This window comes from Patagioenas fasciata, chromosome 6 (genome assembly GCF_037038585.1).
Source record: "Patagioenas fasciata isolate bPatFas1 chromosome 6, bPatFas1.hap1, whole genome shotgun sequence".
Lineage (NCBI taxonomy): Eukaryota > Metazoa > Chordata > Aves > Columbiformes > Columbidae > Patagioenas > Patagioenas fasciata.
In genome coordinates this window covers 19,631,399-19,650,004 of record NC_092525.1, presented here as the reverse complement: position 1 = coordinate 19,650,004, position 18,606 = coordinate 19,631,399, and the positions used below count along the sequence as shown (strand labels likewise).

The 18,606-nt window shown below is 47.0% G+C and overlaps 2 protein-coding genes across 9 annotated transcripts; both read right to left on the bottom strand.

Annotated features, from left to right (window-relative positions):
- Positions 1-1,551: 1,551 nt before the first annotated feature.
- LOC136103544 (cytochrome P450 2J2-like) lies at positions 1,552-7,428 on the bottom strand. 4 transcript variants are annotated; one of them, XM_065841677.2, is made up of 11 exons: positions 7,209-7,428; positions 6,893-6,993; positions 6,545-6,765; positions 5,798-5,960; positions 5,494-5,643; positions 4,748-4,908; positions 4,155-4,331; positions 3,758-3,893; positions 3,330-3,517; positions 2,755-2,893; positions 1,552-2,118 (listed from the first exon to the last, which is right to left on the bottom strand). In XM_065841677.2, exons 3-11 carry the CDS (start codon positions 6,731-6,733, stop codon positions 1,943-1,945), a joined length of 1,479 nt encoding a protein of 492 aa, XP_065697749.2. In that variant the 5' UTR covers positions 6,734-6,765; positions 6,893-6,993; positions 7,209-7,428; the 3' UTR covers positions 1,552-1,942. The 4 variants fall into 4 exon arrangements, with proteins under 4 accessions (XP_065697749.2, XP_065697752.2, XP_065697751.2 ...); XM_065841680.2 differs by lacking the exon at positions 6,893-6,993 and having other exon boundaries at positions 3,758-3,869; positions 6,545-6,848; XM_065841679.2 differs by lacking the exon at positions 6,893-6,993.
- Positions 7,429-11,312: 3,884 nt separating this feature from the next.
- LOC136103545 (cytochrome P450 2J2-like) lies at positions 11,313-17,173 on the bottom strand. Of its 5 annotated transcripts, XM_071810141.1 has the most exons (11): positions 16,927-17,077; positions 16,611-16,711; positions 16,262-16,482; positions 15,512-15,674; positions 15,209-15,358; positions 14,468-14,628; positions 13,878-14,054; positions 13,481-13,616; positions 13,044-13,231; positions 12,635-12,773; positions 11,313-11,963 (listed from the first exon to the last, which is right to left on the bottom strand). In XM_071810141.1, exons 3-11 carry the CDS (start codon positions 16,448-16,450, stop codon positions 11,788-11,790), a joined length of 1,479 nt encoding a protein of 492 aa, XP_071666242.1. In that variant the 5' UTR covers positions 16,451-16,482; positions 16,611-16,711; positions 16,927-17,077; the 3' UTR covers positions 11,313-11,787. The 5 variants fall into 5 exon arrangements, with proteins under 5 accessions (XP_071666242.1, XP_071666240.1, XP_065697753.2 ...); XM_071810139.1 differs by lacking the exons at positions 16,611-16,711; positions 16,927-17,077 and adding an exon at positions 17,084-17,173 and having other exon boundaries at positions 16,262-16,566; XM_065841681.2 differs by lacking the exon at positions 16,611-16,711 and having other exon boundaries at positions 16,262-16,566.
- Positions 17,174-18,606: the final 1,433 nt, after the last annotated feature.

The window sequence follows — 18,606 nt, the reverse complement described above, 5'->3', positions numbered from 1 at the left end:
AGTGATAAAGCATAGTTCGATTTATTAGCCCGAATAGCATATACTTATACAGTTCACGATAATTATGCATACCTGTCACCTACTAATTGGCTTAAGCTCTAACAGTACATTTGCATGGTCCTCCTACTTGCAGCTGCTAGCTATGTTTATTCTACATTGTAGTGCTCTTGAAAGCTGTTTGTGAAATTCTGCCAAGGTCTCAGTGACCTTGCTGATTTTACTGAAACAGTCAGTGGTTCCCACTGTGGCCTAGTTTTGCTTCTTATGCCAAGGCCTTCAGAATAGGCTCCGCTCGTACAACTGTCCCTTATTTTTAAGCCATTCTCCAACATAGTTTCAGTTACAAAAATTTGTCTCCTTGTACAGGGACTTTTTCTTTGCCATTTCATAGCTGTCATATAGTAAAGGATCTCTACGCTTATGGAAATCACATTCTAAAATTTCTCGACACTCTTTTTCATAAACAAATTTTGTGATGTACAGCTGTCTTGCTTCAGTTCTTCCCAGATGGACAGGTCTGACAATGTTGACGCTGTTTTATCAGCACCAGGCGACTGCCCTCCAGGATGAAAGAAACAGCTTGGTGTCAGAAATTGAGATTATGAAGGACAGGCCAGAGCAACTAGATAACTCTCTGGATGATCCAGATGCTGCAGTGACGAAGAAGTATTTTCATGTACAGTTGCGGCTGTAACAAGTGCAAGAAGAAATCTGAGGTATGAAATGATTTCTTTCAGAAATCCCTCACTTGCCATGTCAAATCTACCCTGAGAATTGATTGGGGGTGTGCTGTGACGTGGGTTCCTGCAGCCGGCCCCGGTCCCACTCCTGGGAGCTGCAGCTCCCTGTGCTCAGGGACCTTGCTGGGGTCCCACAGTGCAACTGTTACTGAATCGATGCATTTACTGGTGTGAACCATCGGTTGTGAATCCTGGGACTGTTTCACCTTGCATGTGATGGATTAAAATGATTGAAATCTGCTGCCGGTATTTTCCCGGGGACCCTTTTCTTCACAAGGCTGTTGAGTGCAGCAGGCTCAGCCATGCACTGTGTGTTGCTGGAGCTCATCCCTCTGCCCCCTGGGCACACCAGGCACTCGGTGATGCCGGGCAGGTAAATGGGGAGGATTTAGCAAGTTCTAAGGGCAGTACCTAAAACTTCTACAGCTACAAGTACAGATGATTTATTGAGGGGTCTGTCAGAGTGCAGAGCACTGTGCTCCATGGGGGTGTCACAGTGTTGTTGCTGTGACATGCCAGGACCCGGCCGCAGGCTTTAATGGTTTCCCTGGTAGTTTTCTTGTCCTGTCAGGGTCAGTGATTTTATTCAGTTCTGTAGGAATTGCCTTTGCTGTTACAGTGCCAGCCTCTCTGCTACTGGAGAGCAATGCCGCAGGGACATGGGTCGGGTGCTGTGCAGCTGCCTCTACCCCGGTGGGCTCACAGCCCCCTGTTCCATTCCTGGAACATAGGGCAGGGCTGAAGGCTACAGCCAGTGCTGGAAATGGCCTGTGGTGGTATTCACTTTGAAGAATACTTCATGACAAAAACGTTTTGGTAAGGATTTATTGGTACACATGATAGAAATGTGTTGGAGTGACTTTTTTTTTGTTTTTTAAATGGGATAAGAGAATCTAAAACCGTGGCATATTAGTAGGTCAAGTACGAACGGCCCAAGCTCCTCCCTCATTGACAGTGCCCTATCGCAAGACTAAAAGTGCCCTGGCAGATCCCAGGCTGATCACTTTTCCCATGTGATACAGAGTGAGAAGTCTGGTTGTAAAAGAATTTATTTTGCAATTGCTTGAAAAGAAACCAACAAACTGTCCGGTGTCTCTCTGGAGCCAGGTGGTTGTTACCACCACCCAGGGGAGCAGCCGAGGGCTCATTTCCAGCATCCCTAACAAAGGATTTTCCCTGTGAGGACGGTGGCCAAGGCTTCCTTACCGAGGCACAGCACAGATCTTGTAGGGCTTTGGGGTAAGCGTGATGCCCAGCTTGAACTGGAGGCCGAGTGTGGTGTCCGGTGGCACCTGGAAGGTGAATTTCTGGAGCAAAGCCGTGAAGAAGAGGAAGAGCTCGGTGCGGGCCAGCAGCTCACCCGGGCAGGAGCGCTTCCCTGCGGAGACAGTCACCCATGGCTTCCTCAGCCTGCGCTGGTTGCCCAGTTCCTTTGCTGCCACAACAGCCTCTGCCTTCCCTTAGCACCATGGTCCAGGCATGTTACCCCCTTTCCTGGATGAGTTTTGCATCTAAAGTTAACTCCCCAATAACAGCATTAGCGTTACAGCATGGGCTGCATCCCCAGTTACAGGACTTTAGAGGGCACATGCGTGTAACCGTATGTACAGGCACTGAATCCTCCCCTGCATAGATAAGCTGTGCTGACACACACGGTCTGGATGTGCCCATGCTGGGAGAAGTGGTTGGTTTGAGCTATGCCAAAGAGAGGGGACAGAGAAGGTGTATGATGGTGGTATGGGCAAGAGGGGTGGTAAAAGGAATGTCCTTGGGGAAGCTGTTGTCTGGGTCCCCTGTGATGACAACAGTGAAGCCTCTAGTGACCTCGGCCATGTGGGAGCAAGAGCACAAGGCAATGCTCTGCTTAGTGAAGCTGTTTCTAGGGTATCTGGCATTTTTATGGGTTGTCCGTGTGAGCACTGCTTGAGCAGCAACTCCCAGGGCGCAGCCAACATTGGCCTTTTCCTCATCTCATTGTCTCAGCACCAAAGCATCAAAATCCAACAAATCTTACCTATAGCAAACGGTACAAAAGACTCTCTTTTCCAGAACTGACCATCTTTCAGGAAATGCCCGGGGTTAAAAGCATCAGGAGTTTCCCACTCGTTCTGGTCAAACATCACAGAGGTTAAATTTGTGAGCACAGTAGTGCCCTAAGAGGAGAAAAAGAAAAATAAATTGCACTTTATTACTGAGAGCAGGAGGAGCCTTTGTATTTCCAAGTCTCCCCTCGGTTAGGAACATCTGTAGTCAAATTCTGCTAATTCTTGTCCGGAGACTCAGTGATGATAGACCCTCGTTTTTGCTTCTTCAGCATCACTTTTATCTGCTCTCGTCTTGGGCCCAAGTTTCTGTAAAAGCTGTGAGATGGCATCTGTACCTCAACAGTGTGTGCAGTGGGGGTGTCACCCCCAGCACTCTGCACCACTCAGTGTGCTGGAGAACATTGTTTGGATGGTAAAAACGGTGGCCAGGGCTGAGTGACTCTGTCTCTACTCGTGTCTGCACAGGATGGACCTGGCCCAGTGAAACATACCTGGGGAATGGGGAGTCTCTTGCTAAAGTCCCATTGCTCAGCAGTGGGGTTACCTTTGGTATGCGGAAACCATCCACAACTGTGTCCTTCACTGTCATTCTTGGCACACCGAAAGGGACAATGTTGCTTTTCCTCTGCACTTCGTGGATGACGGCGCTGGTGTAGGGCATGTTGCTCCTGTCATCCAGGGCTGGCTGCCGCCCCTGCCCGATGACCGTGTCGATCTCTGCTTGCACGCGGGCTGGTGGAAAAGAGCAGGGATCAGACAAGGTACAAGTGAAAAAACCAAAACTAATCAAAACCACCTTGGAACAACGTGGGGTGATTGATGTGAGACTGACATGGGAAATCTGACACAGTTTGCACTGATTTTTTGTGTGAATACAGGGAGATGAACCATTTATCTGTCATGAAAAAAAGGGTCTTACAAAGCTGCAAGGGCTAAAATAATTAAAAAGTGCTGATAATTTAATGATTGTACCTTGAATTTCTGGATACATGGCCATATACAGCAATGCCCAGCGGATAGTTGTTGAAGTGGTCTCAGTCCCGGCTAACAGCAAGTCGACTGCACATGCCATGAGGTTTTCCTCCTGGAAGATGCCATTGCCGTTGTCCTTCACAAAAAGATGTATTAGTGATGCACGAACAGTGAGGGCTGCCCTGACACCAGGCTTAGTCCAAGTCAACCCCAAGCATTTTGGCAGAAACTGCTGGCCCCCTGCACCTCCATCCTCTAGATGGGTGCCCTGAACCTGATGTTCATCCTAAGCCCATAACTGGCCACAGAAGCAACTCAGATGGAGAATTTGGGCTCATTTCTCATCCCTCTGGATTTCTAAGCTCCGCTGCAGAGGGCTTTGCTCTGCGGTGCTGACCTTGGCTATCTCCTGCAGGTAGCAGTCGATGAAGTCCCGGCTCTCCGAGGGGTTCCAGTCCTCCTTGTGTTTGTCAATCCTCTCTTTCACAAAACTTTTCAGTAATCTTGAGTTTCTAAAAATGGATTGGTGGGCTCCAGGGAAGAACTTTATTATGGATGGGAAAGCATTGTACAGCTTTGGAGAGAACAGGAGAGAGGCAAATTGAATAGAGGATGGAAACAGACCTTCTGATATCAAAACCTGAGGAGCCTACAGGGCCTAGCTGAGTGAATTGCTGGAGTTGGTGGAAATAGCTGATCTCTGGTAGAGGTTGAGAAGCGATTGGTATTCCTGTCACTCCAAAGAGATTCATGCACTACCTGTCATTACAGCAGGCAGGCTGGCAGTTTATGGGTAGGCAAGGTGGTGTTGTGTGAGAGAGTGGCATGAACATTGAACAGCTGGAAAAAAGGCAGAAATAAATTATGGTAATAGTGAATGGCAATAAATTTTGCTGCTGAAAACGCTAGAGATATTGAGGTTGACTGTGCAGGAGAAACTATAGCACTGCAAAAGTGCACACTGCCCATGTTGGTGGCAGGAGTCTGTACCTGGCTCATGATGGCCCCGTTAAGGGTAAGGGTTTCATCTATCAGCTGCAGCAATTTTTGGAAGTCCTCATCATGGTATTCAAAGCGATTGCCAAAGGTGATGGAGCAGATGATGTTTGAAACGGCGTTATTGATTTTAAAGTGAGGGTCAAAAGGATCCCCTGCAGAATGCAAAGGGAATGATAAATTTTCTTTGAGTCTTACCAGAAAAGAACAAGAAAACACAGTTGTTATATATCATCTAGTCAACAAATAGAAGCGAAATGAGTGGCCCCTGATGGGCACCCTCCTGTGTCACTGTGTTCCCAGGACTCCTCACCACCCCAGGATCTGGCCAAGCTTGGCTGGACAGCCCCATTGTGCAGCAAACATCCCACCCTTTGTCCCATTTCAGTCAGACTGTGGAGAAGTTTGTTTAGGTTGGAAAGCCAGGTCTGCAGAAGAGCAGACATCACATGACTTCATGGGAAACATTGGTGCCTACACACACGGGATGTTCTGGAGATCTCCAAGAGAGCAGCAGGCTGAAGGTGGGCTATGAATGATGGTTTGGGGGTTACCCAGATGCCTTCTCTTCTCAGTCTAAGGGAAAATCACCTGTAAAAGGGAGCTGGGGTGCTGGCAGGGTGCTAGCATCTTTTTCAAGGTGAGGCATTTTTCAGCATGCAGTGACTCATGAGTGAAATTGTAACATACCGTACTGGTTTCTGCCTTCATCACAGCTTATGAGGGGACATGGCACTTACCCTGCTCCTCCCCAAACGCATCCACGAGGTACCGGCACTCCTCCTGGATGCGCTCCTCCAGACTCCTCTTCCCCAAGCCAAAGTTTCGGAGGGTGGACAAGGTGAACCTCCTCTGCTGCTTCCACAAGTGCCCGTTGGAAGACAGCAGCCCTGCCACAGACACAACACTGTGAGCCAAGGCAGATCCCTCCATTGAGGGGGGAAAATGCTCTAGGGCTCTGCCTTATGTCCAGCTGTGCTGGACCTCTGCAGGGTCAGCGCTTTGATTTTATGGCTGAGATCTGTGTCCTGAGGGAGAACTCACCCCTGTTGCTGAAGATCTCCTGACTAAGATGCATTTCAGGGCGATCGAGGAAATTTTCCCCTTGGTTTACAAGAACTTCCCTAAGCATCCGCAGCCCATTAATGATCACAAATGATTCAGTGCCCATGTCCACGCCGAAGATGTCACCATATTTTTCAATAAGCTGGGAGGATGAGAAAAAAAACACGAGTTGCATTTGCAATCAGTGTGTCTGTCATGACAGGGATGGCCTGGCAGGACACACAAGTGAAAATAAGGGAAGCTGAGAGCAGGAGGGGAGACAGGGTGTTTGCGCAAGTGTCTGCTTGTCTGTGTGGTCTTTTTTCCTTTCCTCTTTTCCCAAATCACAGATGAGGAGCTGAAGATTATTTGCCATAAATCACACAAAGCTCTGCCAGTTTGATTTTTCAGTCCTGTGTTTTTCCAGCTTTTGTTTCACTCCCTTCCCAAATACCCTTCCAGTGCACAGTGAGACCTATGGAGCTCCTACAACTGTGACAGCACCCGTGGTGTCAGGGCTTGCCCTTTGCCCAAAGGATTGCTCCACAATTGTCCCCTTCTTCATGCCTGGGCAAACTTCATCCGCGTTGCTGCTGACTAAGGGCAAACCTCCTGCTCGCCCTGGGGTGAGCTCCTGCAAGTCCTCCTGGGCCATGGGGTTCGGGTTACCCCCCTTCCCACACTCCAAAGGTGGCAGAGAAACAACCCCTTCCCTCCCCTTCCCTACAGTACCCACCACCCTGTTACCTTCTGCATTGCCATCATGGGATTGCTGAAGTTCATCAGGTACATGTGCCCCACGATGGGGAGATAGAAAGGTTGTGGAGGGAAGCCCTTAGGCTTTCTGTGCTTCATGTAGTCGGCAACGAGCAGGAACACAACAAGGAAGACGAGGAGCACCTGGATGGAGATGCTCTCCCAGAGGAAACGCAGCATGGTTGGGTGGTGGGGCTCTGCAGGGACGTGTCCTGTGGCAGGTCAGGGCAGGTTGAGATCGTGAGACACCACAGAACCCCAGGGCCAGTGGCAGATGTGCAACGCGCTGGCACAGCTGTGGGCACAGACACAGGACAGCATGGAGTGGCTTTTGCTGACCTGATCTGGAATCTGCGTCCAGAATCCTGTTTTGCCAGATTGGAGTAAGGACAGTTTGATTAAACCTCTTCCAGATAAAACTCAAGCCTTTCCTCTGATCTCTTTAAAAAAAACACACAACAAGAAATCTCACACTCTTGTTTCCACCTCCCACCGCTGCTTTAGAAAACCCCAGGGAATCACGTCCTTGTGTAAAGGACAAAAAGGAGCTTTTTGGGGCCGGGATTAAAACCTTCTGGCAGCCTTGCTGTGCCGTTCCCATGAGCCCATGGCTCATCAGAGGCCCCCATCTCCCTCCTCCCTGTGTTTCTCTCACCGCCCGTGTCCCAGCGCTGCCTTCTTCTGTGCCTGGGAGGTCCAGCTGCTCCAAGTGCCTCTCACTTTCCTTGTTTGAAAAACTTTGTTCGCTAGGTCAAATGGTCATTAAACAAGTCCAAGGTCAGCAGAGACATCAGAGAGAATGTTGCACAAACTTTTCGCAACCCATCTGACTCAAGACTTTCAGTTTCGGTGCATCCGGTTCATGTAGGGAGGAAGTAAACAGCCGTCCAGGGTCTGCAGCTGTTTCCAAGCACCGTCATTTCCTGGTCTGTGCAGACAAGTGCACGCAGAGCAACCTGCTCCTGCCTTTTCTACACCACACAACGGATTCAGCAGCCCTGGTCTAGGTTTTATCCTCCTGGACGTAGCAATGATTATTCTTTGCTGTTTCTCATGCAGGCTGAGTACAGCAGCCACTAAGGGGTGATGAATTTTGCATTAAAAAAAAAAATAAAGTAGAATTTTGCCATTTGCTGACAACTGCCATTTCATGTTGGCAAGACCGAGGGTCTCTGGCCAGCCCAGAAGCAGAACTTCTTAGGCTTATGAGGAGCCTCTTGAAGGCTTGGGGAGCAACTGAATTTGGAAGCATTTTAATTCCTTTTTTTAATTAAGTTGGTAGTATTAATTAGTTCTATCATATTTGAGGACTTGCCCAAGAACTCTTAACTTGGTACGTTTACTTGTGTAATCGGCCAGGTAACTAAACCACCAGTTAATTGACTTTTGACCTCCAGGGTTTTGCCAGAACAATGTATGGTACTCTTCCTAAAGGGCGTAACTCCATTTCTGTAAACAGGTATAAACATTCAGCATGTCAGCAAATGACAAAGGCCTTCACATCCTTGTGTTCCTCGCTGTAGCAAGCTCAAGCATGTACAAAAATCTTTCCTGCCCCGGAAGGCAGTGTCTTAATTCAGCTGTCAGGATAGAAATTTCCTGTGACATAGGTATAACTTCTGGTCTCCAGGAGTTTGTGTGTCATTAGATACTGTAGTCAAACAGCTGATGATTTAATGCTGGGACTCTGGTATCTTCATTTATTTGTGTGTTTGTTGATGTTTAACCATTTAATTTTGTTTCAGAGATGTTGCTTGGTTTGATGCATCTTGGCTAAATCTCATTAAGGATGATGTTGGTGACAACTGGAGAATAAAGGTATTCTAAACTAGAGTTAGTAGAAGTATGTGGGGTTGGATATTGTCTGTCCTGAGAATATCTTGCAGTCCAAAACCTATAGAATTAAGCTCAGACTTCTTAGGTTCTCTTAAAGGAACTTGAACTGTCTGTTGATGGTTTAAGTGCCTTCCAGCATTGCTGCATGAGGATTTTCTCTTGTGATATTTCTCTTCCCCTGTCATTACAAGCTCCTCTGATAGAGCTGCTATGTGAACATATTATTATAGATTATTATTTTATTTCAGCAAAATTAAGAATTTAATAAAACCTATAACCTCATCTTTCATGTGCAAAAATTAGTCCAGTAATCTGAAGAAGATCCTGCAAGGAGTTATGGACTATGGTGCTTGATGAGAGTTTTTTAAAGGGTATGATATAGAAAAACTCGCCAGACGATCTTCTGGCTTCCTGGTCTCACCTGGGATTAGTTGTGATAGCAGGTGCTGAGCCCTTCTGTATTGCCAGGACTGGGGCTCTCTGGCCAGCCCAGAAGTAGAACTTCTTCAGGCCTCCAAGGAGCTTTTTGAAGGCTTGGGGAGCAACTGAATTTGGAAGCATTTCATTTCTTTATGTCAGCAGAATTAATTAATTCTTCATATTTGTGGTCTGGCCCAACAACTTTTAATGCACTAGTTTTGCTTTCTCTTGCATAAGTGGTCAGTTAATTAAACCACAGTTCATTGACTTTCAAAACTTGTGGGTTTGCCACAACAATCTTACGGAACTCTTACTAAAGTGCGCAACTTCATTGCACTAATTAATTGATAGGTGTTTTGCATATTTTTTTTAATGCTGTCTATTTTAGTTTAAATGTGGACTCAATCAGAGAAAATTCTGGGATTCCAAGTATGGGAAAGGTCTTTGGCTGCAGTGGATTGAGTGCCCCTTTCCCAAACACACATTCGCACTGAGGGCTGGAGACAAACATTGGGCAGGGTCTTTGCTGGCTCAAGAGAGGCTCAGTGTGTGACATCTGGCTGCCATGTATGAAGCCCTCTAACAGATGAGTTAAAGACATCTGTGTTGTCTACGCCTGGTTGATTCATGGTAGTGCTCTGTATAAAAAGAGCACTACGTGTTTTCAAGCAGCTTTGTAGGAACAGTTTCTTCTGGATCTTTGTGCAAGTGGTATGTTGTGCTATTCAGGCCATTAAGATGAACTTTGTCAGGAGTCACTACAAATTCTTTTTCACAGAACACATAGAGAAGATCAAGACCCTTGAAGACTCTGCTCAATATGTTTTCCTGACTGCTATTCGAGAGGTGAGTAATAATTCACAGCCTCATGCTGTCAGTTGAGAATGCAAATACCCATTTATCGGTCTTTGTGAACTGCTTCATCCACACAAAGTAACAGTGGAACTGGTAGTTGGCTTTAAAGCGTAGATTTCAATTGACTACATTGTCTTTAATGCTATAAATGTCCTGTTGGGAGAGATGAATCCATAAGCCTCTTGTTTGTTGACTAAACAAACCTTCTTTCTGTAGAAGGTCTAGAAATAAAACTGTAATTCCTGAGCAAGAAGTGAAGCCTTTAGTTGTTGACAAACTTACTGTGTACATCTTTGTATTGGAGACAGGATAATGTTCCCATCATGTGCTTAATGGCAGTTAAGGTGACACAAAGTGGGTTAGCTATTGAATTAAGTAAGTGAAGTCCTGTTCTTTGGCTCACTCTATTTTGAACTGACTAGGGGGTAGCAATTGCTTCAATAGAGAGGAGATTCATGCAATAAGATATTACTGTTAATGTGGTTAACGTGAAGAGGAGTGGGCCAAAAATACCATCATCTTATTCTAGATTTGTTTAAATACTTCAGCAACCATGAGCTGTTGTTTCATTATTATAAATAATATATTTTGATATATTGAATGGATGCAAGGCCATGGTGTTAAATACAACTGGTGCTCAGTAGACTGTGAATTTACAGATATTTAATATCTAAATAAACCTCCTTTTCTGGTGGCTTCTTTCTGTAGCTCATGAACAAGGAAATAATGGGTCCTTCCACACATGAACCCACAAGGACAACACCTCCTGGACTAGTAGATTAATCACTGCTTTGTTTTTTACAGCTGTTTGACTGAGAGACTTGTAAATGATGATCATGAGGAAACTGTTTCTAATACTGTATACTCTAAGTATCTGATACTTAATCTAATTTTGTCACCATGATATGTTTAGGGGATTATAAAACTGTGTTTATTTGAAGCCCTAATATTGACTGACACTTCTCAGTTAAACTATTTCACTAGTAAGGTCTCTGTCTTTCTTGGTGTTTTCCGAGAGTATAAGAAAGATAGGTTTTCTGTAGGATTCAGGAAAACATAACCTAAGAAGTATATTGTCCCTGTTTAAATAGCAGTTAACTAACATGCTACATGCTGTTATGTTTGATGGGATGTTAAAATTAACAAAACCAGGTTTCAATAGAAAGCTTTTAAAGGTTCTATTGTCTTAATCCTTTTCCATTTTATGGCTGTTAATGACACTTATTACTTTTATAGCTACAAGTGCAGATGATTTATTCAGGGTTCTGTCAGAGTGGAGAGCACTTTGCTCCATGTGGGTGTCACAGTGTTGTTGCTGTGACACACCTGACCCAGCCATAGACTTTGATGTTTTCCGTGCTAGGCTGATTGTCCTGTCAGGATCAGTGATGTTCATCAGTTCTGTAAGAATTGCCTTTGCTGTTACAGTGCCAGCCTCTCTGCTACTGGAGAGCAATGCTGCAGGGACATGGGTCGGGTGCTGTGCGGCTGCCTCTGCCTGGTGGTCTTCCAGCCCCCTGCCAAAAACATGGGGGCAGGGCTGAAGGCTACAGTCGGTGCTGGAAATGGCGTGTGTTGGTTTTCACTTTGTACAGGATCTCATGACAAAAGAGTTTTGGTAAGGATTTACAGATGCACAAGAATAAGATGTATTTGAGTGACTTTTTTAATGGATTACTAGTCAAGGATAACAAAGACCAGTTAGCAATGAGTACTTGCATGAATGTTTTAAAGCAAAGGCTTGTAGTGCTCTTTCACAACTCACAGCCACAGCCTGAACACTGCAGTCTCTAAAGTGTTGCTCCTTCTCCTGCCACTGGGAAGTGTGGCCATTCATGATGAAAGCAGGAAAGGCCCAAGCCCCTCACTGATTTACAGTGCACTATTGCAAGCCTGAAAGTGCCCTGGCAGATCGCAGGCTGATCACTTTTCCCATGTGATACAAAGTGCAAAGTCTGCTTGTAAAAGAAATTATTTTGCAATTGCTTGGAAAGAAACCAACAAAATGCCCAGCTACCCAGAGATGGGTGGTTGTTCCCACCAACCCAGGGGAGCAGCTGAGGTCTCGTTTTCAGGATTCGTAACAAAGGATTTTCCCTGTGAGGACGGTGGCCAAGGCTTCCCTACCGAGGCACAGCACAAATCTTGTAGGGTTTTGGGCCCCATGTGATGCCCATCTTGGACTGGAGGCTCAGTGTGGTGTCCGGTGGTGCCTGGAAGGTGAATTTCTGGAGCAGAGCCGTGAAGAAGAGGAAGAGCTCGGTGCGGGCCAGCAGCTCACCCGGGCAGGAGCGCTTCCCTGCGGAGACAGTCACCCATGGCTTCCTCAGCCTGTGCTGGCTGCCCAGCTGCTCTTGCTGCCACAACAGCCTCTGCCTTCCCTTAGCACCACGGCCCAGGCACATTACCCCCTTTCCTGGATGACTTCTGCATCCCCACTGAGCTCCCAAATAACAGCATTAGCATTACAGCATGGGCTGCATTCCCAGTTACAGGACTTTTGAGCGCGCATGTGTGTAACCGTATGTACAGGCACTGAATCCTCCCCTGCTTAGATAAGCTGTGCTGACACGCACGGTCTGGACGTGCCCATGCTGGGAGAAGTGGTTGGTTTGAGCTACGCCGAAGAGAGGGGACAGAGAAGGTGTATGATGGTGGTATGGGAAAGAGGGGTGGTAAAAGGAATGTCCTTGGGGAAGCTGTTGTCTGGGTCCCCTGTGATGGCAACAGTGAAGCCTCCAGTGACCTCAGCCATGTGGGAGCAGGATCCTAGGGCAATGCTCTGCTTTGGGGACCGTGTTTCTAGGTTCTCTAGCATTTTTACGGAGTGTCCATGGGAGTACTTCTTGAGCAGCACCTCCCAGCAACATCTGCCCTTTCCATCACTGTTTTCCTCTTGTCCTCACTGTGTAGAGGGAATCTCTGTTTCAGTGCAGAAGTACAGAAACACCAAATTCCAGCAATTCTTACCTATGGAAAATGGTATAAAAGCCTCTCTTCTCCAGAACTGACCATCCTTCAGGAAATGCCCGGGGTTAAAAATGTCAGGAGTTTCCCATTCCTTCTTGTCAAACAACACAGAGGTGAAATTTGTGAGCACACTAGTGCCCTAAGAGGAGAAAATCAAATTGTTAATTCTGCTGCATGCATCATCAGTGTTTCCTGCCTCTTCTCTGCTCAGAGGCTCAATGATTATGGACCCAGATTTTTCCATCATCAGCATCACTTTTATCTGCTCTAGTCTTGGGCCCATTGTTTGGATGGCAAAAATACACTCTGTCTCTACTCCTGTCTGCACAGGATGGACCTGGCCCGGTGAAACATACCTGGGGAATGGGGAGTCTCTTGCTAAAGTCTCACTGCTCAGCAGTGGGGTTACCTTTGGTATGCGGAAGCCATCCACGACTGTGTCCTTCACTGTCATTCTTGGCCCGCCAAAAGGACTGATGTTGCCTTTCCTCTGCACTTCGTGGATGACGGCGCTGGTGTAGGGCATGTTGCTCCTGTCATCCAGGGCTGGCTGCCGCCCCTGCCCGATGACCGTGTCGATCTCTGCTTGCACGCGGGCTGGTGGGAAAGAGCAGGGATCAGACAAGGTACAAGGGAAAAAAAAAACCAACAAGATCACCTTGGAACAATGTGGGGTGCTTCCTGTGAGGGTCCCCCAAAGACTGACATGGATAACCTGCCTCTGTTCGCACCTCTTTTTTGTGTGAGTACAGGGAGAATTCCCATTTCTCTCTCACAAAAAAGAGGGTCTTACTAAGCTGTGAGGGATAAAATAATGAAAAAGTGCTGACAGTTCACTGATTGTACCTTGAATTTCTGGATACATGGCCATAAACAGCAGAGCCCAGCGGATGGTTGTTGAAGTGGTCTCGGTCCCAGCTAAGAACAAGTCAACTGCACATGCCATGAGGTTTTCCTCCTGGAAGATGCCATCGCTGTTGTTCTTCACAAAAAGATGTATTAGTGACACACAAACAGCGAGGGCTGCCCTGACACCAGGCTTAGTCCAAGTCAACCCCAAGCATTTTGGCAGAAACTGCTGGCCCCCTGCACCTCCATCCTCTAGATGGGTGCCCTGAACCTGATGTCCATCCTAAGCTCATAAGTGGCCACAGAGGCAACTCAGATGGAGAATTTGGGCTCATTTCTCATCCCTCTGGATTTCTAAGCCCCGCTGCAGAGGGCTTTGCTCTGCGGTGCTGACCTTGGCTATCTCCTGCAGGTAGCAGTCGATGAAGTCCCGGCTCTCCGAGGGGTTCCAGTCCTCCTTGTGTTTGTTGATCCTCTCTTTCACAAAATTTCTCATCAACCTTGAGTTTTTAAAAACGGTTTGGTGGGCTCCAGGGAAGAACTTTATTATGGATGGGAAAGCATTGTACAGCTTTGGAGAGAACAGGAGAGAGATAAATTGAATAGAGGATGGAAATAGACCTTCTGATATCAAAACCTAAGGAGCCTACAGGGCCTAGCTGAGTGAATTGCTGGTGTTGGTGGAAACAGTTGAACTCCAAGAGAGCTTGACAAGAGATTGGTATTTCTGTCACAGAGAGACTCATGCACTACCTGTCATTGCAGCAGCCGGGTTGGCAGTTTATGGGTAGGAAAGGTGATGTTGGGTGAGAATGACAAGCACATTGCACAGCTGGAAAAAAAGGGCAGAGAGAAATTAGGGGAACAGCGAATGACAACCAAGTTTTCTGATGAAAAACCTACAGGCTTTGAGGTTGACTCCACAGGAGAAACCATGTCACTGCAAAAGTGCACACTGCCTGTGTTGGCTACAGGAGTCTGTACCTGGCTCATGGTGGCCCCGCTGAGGGTAAGGGTCTCGTCTATCAGCTGCAGCAATTTTTGGAAGTCCTCATCATGGTAGTCAAAGCGATTGCCAAAGGTGACAGAACAGATGATGTTTGAAACGGCGTTATTGATTTTAAAGTGAGGGTCAAAAGGACTCCCTGCAGAAGGCAACAGGAATGATCAACTGGTCTTACCAGAAAAGCAGAAGAAATTGCAGTTGTCAGAGATAAACTATTCAACAAATAGGAGCGAAATGAGTGGCCCCTGATGGGCATCCTCCTGTATCACTGCACTCCCAGGACTCCTCGCCACCCGAGGATCCGGCCAAGCTTAGCTGGGCAGCTCCATTTTGCAGGAAACATCCCACCCTTCATCCCACTTCAGTCAGACTGTGGAGAAGTTTGTTTAGGTTGGAAAGCCAGGTCTGCAGAAGAGCAGACATCATGTGAATTCACTGGAAACATCGGTGCTTATACACACACAGGATGTTCTGGAGATCTCCAAGAGAGCAGCAGGCTGAAGGTGGGCTATGAATAATACTTTGGGGGTTACCCAGCTCCACTCACTCGACAGTCTGAAGGAAAATCACCTGTAAAAGGGAGCTGGGGTGCTGGCAGGGTGCTAGCATCTTTTCCAAGGTGAGGCATTTTTCAGCGTGCAGCAACTCATGAGTGAAATTGTAACATACCGTACTGGTTTCTGCCTTCATCATAGCTTACGAGGGGCCATGGCACTTACCCTGCTCATCCCCAAACGCATCCACGAGGTACCGGCACTCCTCCTGGATGCGCTCCTCCAGGCTCCTCTTCCCCAAGCCGAAGTTTCGGAGGGTGGACAAGGTGAACCTCCTCTGCTGCTTCCACAAGCGCCCATTGGAAGTGAGCACTCCTGCCAGAAACATGGTAATGTAAGCCAAGGCAGATCCCTCCATTGAGGGGGAAAATGCTCGAGGGCTCTGCCTTATGTCCAGCTGTGCTGGACCTCTGCAGGGTCAGCGCTTTGATTTTATGGATGAGATCTGTGTCCTGAGGGAGAACTCACCCCTGTTCTTGAATACCTCCCCAGCAACAGGCAATTCAGGGCGATCGAGGAAGTTTTCCCCTTGGTTTACAAGAACTTCCTTAAGCATCCGCAGCCCATTAATGATCACATATGATTCACTGCCCATGTCCATGCCGAAGATGTCACCATATTTTTCAATAAGCTGGGAGGATGAGAAAAAAAACACAAGGAGTTGCATTTGCAATCAGTGTGTCTGTCATGACAGGGATGGCCTGGCAGGACACACAAGTGAAAATAAGGGAAGCTGAGAGCAGGAGGGGAGACAGGGTGTTTGCGCAAGTGCCTGCTTGTCTGTGTGGTCTTTTTTCCTTTCCTCTTTTCCCAAATCACAGATGAGGAGCTGAAGATTATTTGCCATAAATCACACAAAGCTCTGCCAGTTTGATTTTTCAGTCCTGTGTTTTTCCAGCTTTTGTTTCACTCCCTTCCCAAATACCCTTCCAGTGCACAGTGAGACCTATGGAGCTCCTACAACTGTGACAGCACCCGTGGTGTCAGGGCTTGCCCTTTGCCCAAAGGATTGCTCCACAATTGTCCCCTTCTTCATGCCTGGGCAAACTTCATCCGCGTTGCTGCTGACTACGGGCAAACCTCCTGCTCGCCCTGGGGTGAGCTCCTGCAAGTCCTCCTGGGCCATGGGGTTCAGGTTACCCCCCTTCCCACACTCCAAAGGTGGCAGAGAAACAACCCCTTCCCTCCCCTTCCCTACAGTACCCACCACCCTGTTACCTTCTGTACTGCCATCATGGGATTGCTGAAGTTCATCAGGTACATGTGCCCCACGATGGGGAGATAGAAAGGTTGTGGAGGGAAGCCCTTGGGCTTTCTGTGCTTCATGTAGTCGGCAACGAGCAGGAACACAACAAGGAAGACAAGGAGCACCTGGATGGAGATGCTCTCCCAGAGGAAACGCAGCATGGTTGGGTGGTGGGGCTCTGCAGGGACGTGTCCTGTGGCAGGTCAGGGCAGGTTGAGATCGTGAGACACCACAGAACCCCAGGGGCCAGTGGCAGATGTGCAACGCGCTGGCACAGCTGTGGGCACAGAGACAAGACAGCATGGAGTGGCTTTTGCTGACCTGATCTGGAATCTGCATCCAGAATCCTGTTTTGCCAGATTGGAGTAAGGACAGTTTGATTAAACCTCTTCCAGATAAAACTCAAGCCTTTCCTCTGATCTCTTTAAAAAAAACACACAACAAGAAATCTCACACTCTTGTTTCCACCTCCCACCGCTGCTTTAGAAAACCCCAGGGAATCACGTCCTTGTGTAAAGGACAAAAAGGAGCTTTTTGGGGCCGGGATTAAAACCTTCTGGCAGCCTTGCTGTGCCGTTCCCATGAGCCCATGGCTCATCAGAGGCCTCCATCTCCCTCCTCCCTGTGTTTCTCTCACCGCCCGTGTCCCAGCGCTGCCTTCTTCTGTGCCTGGGAGGTCCAGCTGCTCCAAGTGCCTCTCACTTTCCTCGTTTGAAAAACTTTGTTCGCTAGGTCAAATGGTCATTAAACAAGTCCAAGGTCAGCAGAGACATCAGAGAGAATGTTGCACAAACCTTTCGCAACCCATCTGACTCAAGACTTTCAGTTTCGGTGCATCCGGTTCATGTAGGGAGGAAGTAAACAGCCGTCCAGGGTCTGCAGCTGTTTCCAAGCACCGTCATTTCCTGGTCTGTGCAGACACGTGCACGCAGAGCAACCTGCTCCTGCCTTTTCTACACCACACAACAGATTCAGCAGCCCTGGTCTAGGTTTTATCCTCCTGGACGTAGCAATGATTATTCTTTGCTGTTTCTCATGCAGGCTGAGTACAGCAGCCACTAAGGGGTGATGAATTTTGCATTAAAAAAAAAAATAAAGTAGAATTTTGCCATTTGCTGACAACTGCCATTTCATGTTGGCAAGACCGAGGGTCTCTGGCCAGCCCAGAAGCAGAACTTCTTAGGCTTATGAGGAGCCTCTTGAAGGCTTGGGGAGCAACTGAATTTGGAAGCATTTTAATTCCTTTTTTTAATTAAGTTGGTAGTATTAATTAGTTCTATCATATTTGAGGACTTGCCCAAGAACTCTTAACTTGGTACGTTTACTTGTGTAATCGGCCAGGTAACTAAACCACCAGTTAATTGACTTTTGACCTCCAGGGTTTTGCCAGAACAATGTATGGTACTCTTCCTAAAGGGCGTAACTCCATTTCTGTAAACAGGTATAAACATTCAGCATGTCAGCAAATGACAAAGGCCTTCACATCCTTGTGTTCCTCGCTGTAGCAAGCTCAAGCATGTACAAAAATCTTTCCTGCCCCGGAAGGCAGTGTCTTAATTCAGCTGTCAGGATAGAAATTTCCTGTGACATAGGTATAACTTCTGGTCTCCAGGAGTTTGTGTGTCATTAGATACTGTAGTCAAACAGCTGATGATTTAATGCTGGGACTCTGGTATCTTCATTTATTTGTGTGTTTGTTGATGTTTAACCATTTAATTTTGTTTCAGAGATGTTGCTTGGTTTGATGCATCTTGGCTAAATCTCATTAAGGATTAAGGATGATGTTGGTGACAACTGGAGAATAAAGGTATTCTAAACTAGAGTTAGTAGAAGTATGTGGGGTTGGATATTGTCTGTCCTGAGAATATCTTGCAGTCCAAAACCCATAGAATTAAGCTCAGACTTCTTAAGTTCTCTTAAAGGAACTTGAACTGTCTGTTGATGGTTTAAGTGCCTTCCAGCATTGCTGCATGAGGATTTTCTCTTGTGATATTTCTCTTCCCCTGTCATTACAAGCTCCTCTGATAGAGCTGCTATGTGAACATATTATTATAGATTATTATTTTATTTCAGCAAAATTAAGAATTTAATAAAACCTATAACCTCATCTTTCATGTGCAAAAATTAGTCCAGTAATCTGAAGAAGATCCTGCAAGGAATTATGGACTATGGTGCTTGATGAGAGTTTTTTAAAGGGTATGATATAGAAAAACTCGCCAGACGATCTTCTGGCTTCCTGGTCTCACCTGGGATTAGTTGTGATAGCAGGTGCTGAGCCCTTCTGTATTGCCAGGACTGGGGCTCTCTGGCCAGCCCA